We start from the raw sequence: 11,246 nt of genomic DNA, 5'->3' as shown, positions 1-11,246 counted from the left end.
TTTAGTAAATGACAGGCTGTCTCTCTAGGTAGTGTGAAGTCATTGTTGTAATGGCTTCCATGTCTAATCTATTAAACGCTGTGTATGAATGCCTCCCAAATGGAACCCTATTCCCTAAATAGTGCACTACTTTTGACCATAGCCCACAGGGCAGTGCACTATATAGGGTGCAGTTTGGGATGCTGTGTAACGCTGCTAACCCTGTGTGTGTGTGTGTGTGTGTGTGTGTGTGTGTGTGTGTGTGTGTGTGTGTGTGTGTGTGTGTGTGTACAGGAACAGTGACAGACTAGGGAATGGAGTTCTGTACGCATCAGTCAACCCTGAATACTTCAGCGCTGCAGAGAGTAAGTACATGTTGTCTCTGACCATATCCCCTGATGGAGACAGAGAGGAAGTACATGTTGTCTCTGACCATATCCCCTGATGGAGACAGAGAGTAAGTACATGTTGTCTCTGACCATATCCCCTGATGGAGACAGAGAGTAAGTACATGTTGTCTCTGACCATATCCCCTGATGGAGACAGAGAGGAAGTACATGTTGTCTCTGACCATATCCCCTGATGGAGACAGAGAGGAAGTACATGTTGTCTCTGACCATATCACCTGATGGAGACAGAGAGGAAGTACATGTTTTCTCTGACCATATCCCCTGATGGAGACAGAGAGTAAGTACATGTTGTCTCTGACCATATCCCCTGATGGAGACAGAGAGGAAGTACATGTTGTCTCTGACCATATCACCTGATGGGGACAGAGAGGAAGTACATGTTGTCTCTGACCATATCCCCTGATGGGGACAGAGAGGAAGTACATGTTGTCTCTGACCATATCACCTGATGGAGACAGAGAGGAAGTACATGTTGTCTCTGACCATATCACCTGATGGAGACAGAGAGGAAGTACATGTTGTCTCTGACCATATCACCTGATGGGGACAGAGAGGAAGTACATGTTGTCTCTGACCATATCACCTGATGGAGACAGAGAGGAAGTACATGTTGTCTCTGACCATATCACCTGATGGAGACAGAGAGGAAGTACATGTTGTCTCTGACCATATCACCTGATGGAGACAGAGAGGAAGTACATGTTGTCTCTGACCATATCACCTGATGGAGACAGAGAGGAAGTACATGTTGTCTCTGACCATATCACCTGATGGAGACAGAGAGGAAGTACATGTTGTCTCTGACCATATCACCTGATGGAGACAGAGAGGAAGTACATGTTGTCTCTGACCATATCACCTGATGGAGACAGAGAGGAAGTACATGTACACCTCCGGTCAAAAGTATTAGAACACCTCCTCATTCCAGGGTTTTTCTTTATTTTTACTATTTTCTACATTATAGAATAATGGTGAAGACATCAAAACTATGAAATAACACATATGGAATCATGTAGTAACCAAAAAAGTGTTAAACAAATCATATAATAATTTTTATATTTGAGATTCTTCAAATAGCCACCCCTTGCCTTGATGACAGCTTTGCACTCAGGTTGTGTGGTACTGTGAGTTGTGTAGTGTGTGGTACTGTGAGTTGTGTAGTGTGTGGTACTGTGAGTTGTGTAGTGTGTGGTACTGTGAGTTGTGTAGTGTGTGATACCCTTTTCCATTAACCCCGTCCTCTCCTCCTGTCTCTCCCAGTGTATGTACCAGATGAATGGGAGGTGTTGAGGGAGCAGATCACTATGAACAGAGAGCTGGGTCAGGGGTCGTTTGGCATGGTGTACGAGGGCATCGCTAAGGGAGTAGTCAAGGGCGAGCCAGAGACGTGCGTGGCCATTAAGACGGTGAACGAGTCAGCCAGCATGAGAGAGAGAATAGAGTTCCTCAATGAAGCTTCTGTCATGAAGGAGTTCAACTGTCATCACGTGGTACGAAGCAGGAGAGATGCACACACACACAACACCACACAACACAGCAGAGAGATACGTTGCCGTTCAAAAGTTTGGGGTCACTTAGAAATGTCCTTGTTTTCTATGAAAACATACATGAAATGGGTTTGAATAGGAAATATAGCAAAATGCATAGGAAATGTAGTGATTGACAAGGTTAGAAATAATGATTGTGTCCTTCAAACTTTGCTTTCGTCAAAGAATCCTCCATTTGCAGCAATTACAGCCTTGCAGACCTTTGGCATTCTAGTTGTCAATTTGTTGAGGTAATCTGAAGAGATTTCACCCCATGCTTCCTGAAGCACCTCCCACATGTTGGATTGGCTTGATGGGCACTTCTTACGTACCATACGGTCAAGCTGCTCCCACAACAGCTCAATAGGGTTGAGATCCGGTGACTGTGCTGGCCACTCCATTATAGACAGAATACCAACTGACTGCTTCTTCCCTAAATAGTTCTTGCATAGTTTGGAGCTGTGCTTTGGGTCATTGTCCTGTTGTAGGAGGAAATTGGCTCCAATCAAGCGCCGTCCACAGGGTATGGCATGGCGTTGCAAAATGGAGTGATAGCCTTCCTTCTTCAAGATCCCTTTTACCCTGTACAAATCTCCCACTTTACCACCACCAAAGCACCCCCAGACCATCACATTGCCTCCACCATGCTTGACAGATGGCATCAAGCACTCCTCCAGCATCTTTTCATTTGGTCTGCGTCTCACAAATGTTCTTCTTTGTGATCCGAACACCTCAAACTTCGATTCATCTGTCCATAACACTTTTTTCCAATCTTCCTCTGTCCAGTGTCTGTGTTCTTTTGCCCATCTTAATCTTTTCATTTTATTGGCCAGTCTGAGATGTGGCTTTTTCTTTGCAACTCTGCAGAAGGTCAGCATCCCGGAGTCGCCTCTTCGCTGTTGACGTTGAGACTGGTGTTTTGCGGGTACTATTTAATGAAGCTGCCAGTTGAGGACCTGTGAGGCGTCTGTTTCTCAAACTAGACACTCTAATGTATTTGTCCTCTTGCTCAGTTGTGCACCGGGGCCTCCCACTCCTCTTTCTATTCTGGTTAGAGCCAGTTTGCGCTGTTCTGTGAAGGGAGTAGTACACAGCGTTGTACGAGATCTTCAGTTTCTTGGCAATTGCTCGCATGGAATAGCCTTCATTTCTCAGAACAAGAATAGACTGACGAGTTTCAGAAGAAAGTTATTTGTTTCTGGCCATTTTGAACCTGTAATCGAACCCACAATTGCTGATGCTCCAGATACTCAACTAGTCTCAAGAAGGCCAGTTTTATTGCTTCTTTAATCAGCACAACAGTTTTCAGCTGTGCTAACATAATTGCAAACGTGTTTTCTAATGATCAACTAGTCTTTTTAAATGATAGACTTGGATTAGCAAACACAACGTGCCATTGGAACACAGGACTGATGGTTGCTGATAATGGGCCTCTGTACGCCTATGTAGATACTCCATTAAAAATCAGCCGTTTCCAGGTACAATAGCCATTTACAACATTAACAATGTCTACACTGTATTTCTGATCAATTTGATGTTATTTTAATGGCCAAAAAATTTGCTTTTCTTTCGAAAACAAGGACATTTCTAAGTGACCCCAAACATTTGAACGGTAGTGTACATTGAGACAACATAAGACGTAATGTTACCTCATCTGAGGCTAAATGTTGACCTAAAACTCCACACACCCTGTCATGTCTTATGTTCCTGTGAACAAATAAGGAGCCCACAAAGTGATCTCTGACATCTGTCTGTCAGTTCAGGATGTGGGCTCTGACCACTGATGTCAATTGTGTGCTGTGATTGGTGCAGGTGCGTCTGCTGGGCGTGGTTTCGCAGGGCCAGCCCACCTTGGTCATCATGGAGCTGATGACTAAAGGAGATCTGAAGAGCCACCTGAGGTCACTACGGGCTAAAGACGTAAGTTACCTACACCTCACCCTGACCCCTAACCCCTACCCCTAGTCCCTGAGGTCACTACGGGCTAAAGACGTAAGTTACCTACCCCTCACCCTGACCCCTGACCCCTGACCCCTACCCCTAGTCACCTGAGGTCACTACGGGCTAAAGACGTAAGTTACCTACCCCTCATCCTGACCCCTGACCCCTACCCCTAGTCCCTGAGGTCACTACGGGCTAAAGACGTAAGTTACCTACCCCTCATCCTGACCCCTACCCCTAGTCCCTGAGGTCACTACGGGCTAAAGACGTAAGTTACCTACCCCTCACCCTGACCCCTGACCCCTAGTCCCCGAGGTCACTACGGGCTAAAGACGTAAGTTACCTACCCCTCACCCTGACCCCTACCCCTAGTCCCTGAGGTCACTACGGGCTAAAGACGTAAGTTACCTACCCCTCACCCTGACCCCTGACCCCTACCCCTAGTCCCTGAGGTCACTACGGGCTAAAGACGTAAGTTACCTACCCCTCACCCTGACCCCTGACCCCTACCCCTAGTCCCCGAGGTCACTACGGGCTAAAGACGTAAGTTACCTACCCCTCATCCTGACCCCTGACCCCTACCCCTAGTCCCTGAGGTCACTACGGGCTAAAGACGTAAGTTACCTACCCCTCATCCTGACCCCTGACTCCTACCCCTAGTCACCTGAGGTCACTACGGGCTAAAGACGTAAGTTACCTACCCCTCACCCTGACCCCTGACCCCTGACCCCTACCCCTAGTCCCTGAGGTCACTACGGGCTAAAGATGTAAGTTACCTACCCCTAACCCCTCATCCTGACCCCTGACCCCTACCCCTAGTCACCTGAGGTCACTACGGGCTAAAGACGTAAGTTACCTACCCCTCATCCTGACCCCTGACCCCTACCCCTAGTCCCTGAGGTCACTACGGGCTAAAGACGTAAGTTACCTACCCCTCATCCTGACCCCTACCCCTAGTCCCTGAGGTCACTACGGGCTAAAGACGTAAGTTACCTACCCCTAACCCCTCACCCTGACCCCTGACCCCTAGTCCCTGAGGTCACTACGGGCTAAAGACGTAAGTTACCTACCCCTCATCCTGACCCCTAACCCCTACCCCTAGTCCCTGAGGTCACTACGGGCTAAAGACGTAAGTTACCTACCCCTAACCCCTCATCCTGACCCCTGACCCCTATCCCTAGTCCCTGAGGTCACTACGGGCTAAAGACGTAAGTTACCTTCCCCTCACCCTGACCCCTGACCCCTACCCCTAGTCCCTGAGGTCACTACGGGCTAAAGACGTAAGTTACCTACCCCTCATCCTGACCCCTGACCCTGACCCCTAGTCCCTGAGGTCACTACGGGCTAAAGACGTAAGTTACCTACCCCTCATCCTGACCCCTACCCCTACCCCTAGTCCCTGAGGTCACTACGGGCTAAAGACGTAAGTTACCTACCCCTCACCCTGACCCCTGACCCCTACCCCTAGTCCCTGAGGTCACTACGGGCTAAAGACGTAAGTTACCTACCCCTCACCCTGACCCCTGACCCCTACCCCTAGTCCCTGAGGTCACTACGGGCTAAAGACGTAAGTTACCTACCCCTCACCCTGACCCCTGACCCCTACCCCTAGTCCCTGAGGTCACTACGGGCTAAAGACGTAAGTTACCTACCCCTCATCCTGACCCCTGACCCCTACCCCTAGTCCCTGAGGTCACTACGGGCTAAAGACGTAAGTTACCTACCCCTCACCCTGACCCCTGACCCCTACCCCTAGTCCCTGAGGTCACTACGGGCTAAAGACGTAAGTTACCTACCCCTCATCCTGACCCCTGACCCCTACCCCTACCCCTAGTCCCTGAGGTCACTACGGGCTAAAGACGTAAGTTACCTACCCCTCATCCTGACCCCTGACCCATACCCCTAGTCACCTGAAGTCACTACGAGCTAAAGACGTAAGTTACCTACCCCTAACCCCTCATCCTGACCCCTAACCCCTACCCCTAGTCCCTGAGGTCACTACGGGCTAAAGACGTAAGTTACCTACCCCTCACCCTGACCCCTGACCCCTACCCCTAGTCCCTGAGGTCACTACGGGCTAAAGACGTAAGTTACCTACCCCTGACCCCTGACCCCTACCCCTAGTCCCTGAGGTCACTACGGGCTAAAGACGTAAGTTACCTACCCCTCACCCTGACCCCTGACCCCTACCCCTAGTCCCTGAGGTCACTACGGGCTAAAGACGTACGTTACCTTCCCCTAACCCTGACCCCTACCCCTAGTCCCTGAGGTCACTACGGGCTAAAGACGTAAGTTACCTACCCCTAACCCCTCACCCTGACCCCTGACCCCTACCCCTAGTCACCTGAGGTCACTACGGGCTAAAGACGTAAGTTACCTACCCCTCATCCTGACCCCTGACCCCTACCCCTAGTCACCTGAAGTCACTACGAGCTAAAGACGTAAGTTACCTACCCCTAACCCCTCATCCTGACCCCTAACCCCTACCCCTAGTCCCTGAGGTCACTACGGCCTAAAGACGTAAGTTACCTACCCCTCATCCTGACCCCTACCCCTAGTCCCTGAGGTCACTACGGGCTAAAGATGTAAGTTACCTAACCCTCATCCTGACCCCTGACCCCTACCCCTAGTCACCTGAGATCACTACGGGCTAAAGACGTAAGTTACCTAACCCTCATCCTGACCCCTGACCCCTACCCCTAGTCCCTGAGGTCACTACGGCCTAAAGACGTAAGTTACCTACCCCTAACCCCTCACCCTGACCCCTACCCCTAGTCACCTGAGGTCACTACGGGCTAAAGACGTAAGTTACCTACACCTCATCCTGACCCCTGACCCCTACCCCTAGTCACCTGAGGTCACTACGGGCTAAAGACGTAAGTTACCTACACCTCATCCTGACCCCTGACCCCTACCCCTAGTCCCTGAGGTCACTACGGGCTAAAGACGTAAGTTACCTACCCCTGACCCCTACCCCTAGTCCCTGAGGTCACTACGGCCTAAAGACGTAAGTTACCTACCCCTCATCCTGACCCCTGACCCCTACCCCTACCCCTAGTCCCTGAGGTCACTACGGGCTAAAGATGTAAGTTACCTACCCCTCATCCTGACCCCTGACTCCTGACCCCTACCCCTAGTCCCTGAGGTCACTACGGGCTAAAGACGTAAGTTACCTACCCCTCACCCTGACCCCTGACCCCTACCCCTAGTCCCTGAGGTCACTACGGGCTAAAGACGTAAGTTACCTACCCCTCACCCTGACCCCTACCCCTAGTCCCTGAGGTCACTACGGGCTAAAGACGTAAGTTACCTACCCCTCACCCTGACCCCTGACCCCTACCCCTAGTCCCTGAGGTCACTACGGGCTAAAGACGTAAGTTACCTTCCCCTCACCCTGACCCCTGACCCCTACCCCTAGTCACCTGAGGTCACTACGGGCTAAAGACGTAAGTTACCTTCCCCTCATCCTGACCCCTGACCCCTACCCCTAGTCCCTGAGGTCACTACGGGCTAAAGACGTAAGTTACCTTCCCCTCACCCTGACCCCTGACCCCTACCCCTAGTCACCTGAGGTCACTACGGGCTAAAGACGTAAGTTACCTTCCCCTCATCCTGACCCCTGACCCCTACCCCTAGTCCCTGAGGTCACTACGGGCTAAAGACGTAAGTTACCTACACCTCATCCTGACCCCTGACTCCTGACCCCTACCCCTAGTCCCTGAGGTCACTACGGGCTAAAGACGTAAGTTACCTACCCCTCACCCTGACCCCTGACCCCTACCCCTAGTCCCTGAGGTCACTACGGGCTAAAGACGTAAGTTACCTTCCCCTCATCCTGACCCCTACCCCTAGTCCCTGAGGTCACTACGGGCTAAAGACGTAAGTTACCTACACCTCATCCTGACCCCTGACCCCTACCCCTAGTCACCTGAGGTCACTACGGGCTAAAGACGTAAGTTACCTACACCTCATCCTGACCCCTGACCCCTACCCCTAGTCCCTGAGGTCACTACGGGCTAAAGACGTAAGTTACCTTCCCCTCATCCTGACCCCTGACCCCTACCCCTAGTCCCTGAGGTCACTACGGGCTAAAGACGTAAGTTACCTTCCCCTCATCCTGACCCCTGACCCCTACCCCTAGTCCCTGAGGTCACTACGGGCTAAAGACGTAAGTTACCTACACCTCATCCTGACCCCTGACCCCTACCCCTAGTCACCTGAGGTCACTACGGGCTAAAGACGTAAGTTACCTTCCCCTCACCCTGACCCCTACCCCTAGTCCCTGAGGTCACTACGGGCTAAAGACGTAAGTTACCTACCCCTCATCCTGACCCCTGACCCCTACCCCTAGTCCCTGAGGTCACTACGGGCTAAAGACGTAAGTTACCTTCCCCTGACCCCTACCCCTAGTCCCTGAGGTCACTACGGGCTAAAGACGTAAGTTACCTTCCCCTCATCCTGACCCCTACCCCTAGTCCCTGAGGTCACTACGGGCTAAAGACGTAAGTTACCTACCCCTCATCCTGACCCCTGACTCCTACCCCTAGTCCCTGAGGTCACTACGGGCTAAAGACGTAAGTTACCTACCCCTCACCCTGACCCCTGACCCCTACCCCTAGTCCCTGAGGTCACTACGGGCTAAAGACGTAAGTTACCTTCCCCTCATCCTGACCCCTGACCCCTACCCCTAGTCCCTGAGGTCACTACGGGCTAAAGACGTAAGTTACCTACCCCTCACCCTGACCCCTGACCCCTACCCCTAGTCCCTGAGGTCACTATGGCCTAAAGACGTAAGTTACCTTCCCCTGACCCCTACCCCTAGTCCCTGAGGTCACTACGGGCTAAAGACGTAAGTTACCTTCCCCTCATCCTGACCCCTGACCCCTAGTCCCTGAGGTCACTACGGGCTAAAGACGTAAGTTACCTACCCCTAACCCCTAACCCCTCATCCTGACTCCTAACCCCTACCCCTAGTCACCTGAGATCACTACAAATCAAATTGTATTTGTCACATGTGCCGAATACTTACTTGAAATGCTTACTTACAAGCCCTTAACCAGCAATGCAGTTCCATAAATATTTACTAAATAAATTAAAGTAAAAAATTAAATAAAAAGTAACACAATAAAATAGCAATAACGAGGCTATATACAGGGGGTACCGGTACAGAGTCAATTTGCGGAGGTACAGGTTAGTTGAGGTAATATGTACATGTAGGTAGGGGTAAAGTGATAATAAACAGCGAGTAGCAGCAGTGTAAAAATGAAGGGGGGGGGGGGTTTCAATGAAAATAGTCCAGGTGGCCATTTGATGAATTGTTCAGCGGTCTTATGGCTTGGGGGTAGAAGCTGTTAAGGAGCCTTTTGGACCTAGACTTGGTGCTCCGGTACCGCTTGCCGTGCGGTAGCAGAGAGAACAGTCTATGACTTGGGTGACTGGAGTCTTTGGTACCGCTTGCCGTGCGGTAGCAGAGAGAACAGTCTATGACTTGGGTGACTGGAGTTTTGGAAAAAAATGTGGGCCTTCCTCTGACACTGCCTAGTATATAGGTCCTGGATGGCAGGAAGCTTGGCCCCAGTGATGTACTGGGCCGTACACACTACCCTCTGTAGCCCCGTACGGTTGGATGCCGAGCAGTTGCCATACCAGGCGGTGATGCAACCGGTCAGGATGCTCTCGATGGTGCAGCTGTAGAGCTTTTTGAGGATCTGGGGACCCATGACAAATCTTTTCAGTCTCCTGAGGGGGAATAGGCTTTGTCATGCCCTCTTCACGACTGGTGTGTTTGGACCGTGATAGTTTGTTGGTGATGTGGACACCAAGGAACTTGGAACTCTCAACCCGCTCCACTACAGCCCCGTCGATGTGAATGGGGGCGTGTTCGGCCCTCCTTTTCCTGTAATCTACGATCATCTCCTTTGTCTTGCTCACGTTGAGGGAGAGGTTGCTGTCCTGACACCACACTGCCAGGTCTCTGACCTCCTCCCTATAGGCTGTCTCATCGTTGTCGGTGATCAGGCCTACCATTGTTGTGTCATCAGCAAACTTAATGATGGTGTTGGAGTCGTGCTAGGCCACACAGTCATGGGTGAACAGGGAGTACATGAGGGGACTAAGCACGCACCCCTGAGGGGCCCCCGTGTTGAGGATCAGCATGGCAGATGTGTTGTTGCCTACCCTTACCACCTGGGGGCGGCCCGTCAGGAAGTCCAGGATCCAGTTGCAGAGGGAGGTGTTTAGTCCCAAGGTCCTTAGCTTAGTGATGAGCTTGGAGGGCACTGTGGTGTTGAACGCTGAGCTGTAGTCAATGAACAGCATTCACACATAGGTGTTCCTTTTGTCCAGGTGGGAAAGGGCAGTGTGGAGTGCGATTGAGATTGCGTCATCTTGTGGATCTGTTGGGGCGGTATGCGAATTGGAGTGGGTCTAGGGTTTCCGGGATGATGGTGTTGATGTGAGCCATGACCAGCCTTTCAAAGCACTTCATGGCTACCGACATGAGTGCTACGAGGCGGTAGTCATTTAGGCAGGTTACCTTCGCTTTCTTGGGCACAGGGACTATGGTGGTCTGCTTGAAACATGTAGGTATTACAGACTCGGTCAGGGAGAGGTTGAAAATGTCAGTGAAGACACTTGCCAGTTGGTCCGTGCATGCTCTGAGTACACGTCCTGGTAATCCGTCTGGCCCGGCGGCCTTGTGAATGTTGACCAGTTTAAAGGTCTTGCTCACATCGGCTATGGAGAGCGTGATCACATAGTCATCCGGAACAGCTGGTGCTCTCATGCATGCTTCAATGTTGCTTGCCTCGAAGCGAGCATAAAAGGCATTTAGCCCGTCTGGTAGGCTCGTGTCGCTGGGCAGCTCGCGGCTGGATTTTCCTTTGAAATCTGTAATAGTTTGCAAGTCCTGCCACATCCGACGAGCATCAGAGCCGGTGTAGTAGGATTCAATCTTAGTTCTGTATTGACGCTTTGCCTGTTTGATGGTTCGTCTGAGGGCATAGTATGATTTCTTATAAGTGTCCGGATTAGTGTCCAGCTCCTTGAAAGCGGCAGCTCTACCCTTTAGCTCGGTGCAGATGTTGCCTATAATCCAGGGCTTCTGGTTGGGATATGTACGTACGGTCGCTGTGGGGACAATGCACTTATTGATGAAGCTGGTGACTGAGGTGAATCCCGGAACATATTCCAGTCTGTGCTAGCAAAACAGTCCTGTAGCGTAGCATCCGCGTCATCTGACCACTTCCTTATTAACCGAGTCACTGGTACTTCCTGCTTTAGTTTTTGCTGTAAGCAGGAATCAGGAGGATAGAGTTATGGTCAGATTTGCCAAATGGAGGGCGAGGGAGAGCTTTGTATGCGTCTCTGTGTGTGGAGTAAAGGTGGTCTA

At 51.0% G+C, this 11,246-nt stretch overlaps 1 protein-coding gene across 1 annotated transcript in view; it reads left to right on the top strand.

The window, feature by feature from the left end:
- Nucleotides 1–273: 273 nt before the first annotated feature.
- Nucleotides 274–11,246, top strand: part of LOC311114469 (insulin-like growth factor 1 receptor) — a gene marked incomplete at both ends in the record, with an annotated part of 22,542 nt that continues 11,569 nt past the window's right edge. The window contains 3 exons of the mRNA XM_084189717.1: nucleotides 274–344; nucleotides 1,650–1,879; nucleotides 3,728–3,835. Coding sequence (XP_084045843.1) covers nucleotides 274–344; nucleotides 1,650–1,879; nucleotides 3,728–3,835 — 409 coding nt within the window. The remainder of the gene's footprint in view (nucleotides 345–1,649; nucleotides 1,880–3,727; nucleotides 3,836–11,246) is intronic.

The sequence above is a fragment of the Coregonus lavaretus genome (genome assembly GCF_964263955.1).
Source record: "Coregonus lavaretus genome assembly, contig: HAP1_SCAFFOLD_5541, whole genome shotgun sequence".
Taxonomy (NCBI): domain Eukaryota; kingdom Metazoa; phylum Chordata; class Actinopteri; order Salmoniformes; family Salmonidae; genus Coregonus; species Coregonus lavaretus.
The sequence above is the reverse complement of the archived record's forward strand: the minus strand, read 5'-3'. Positions and strand labels throughout refer to the sequence as shown.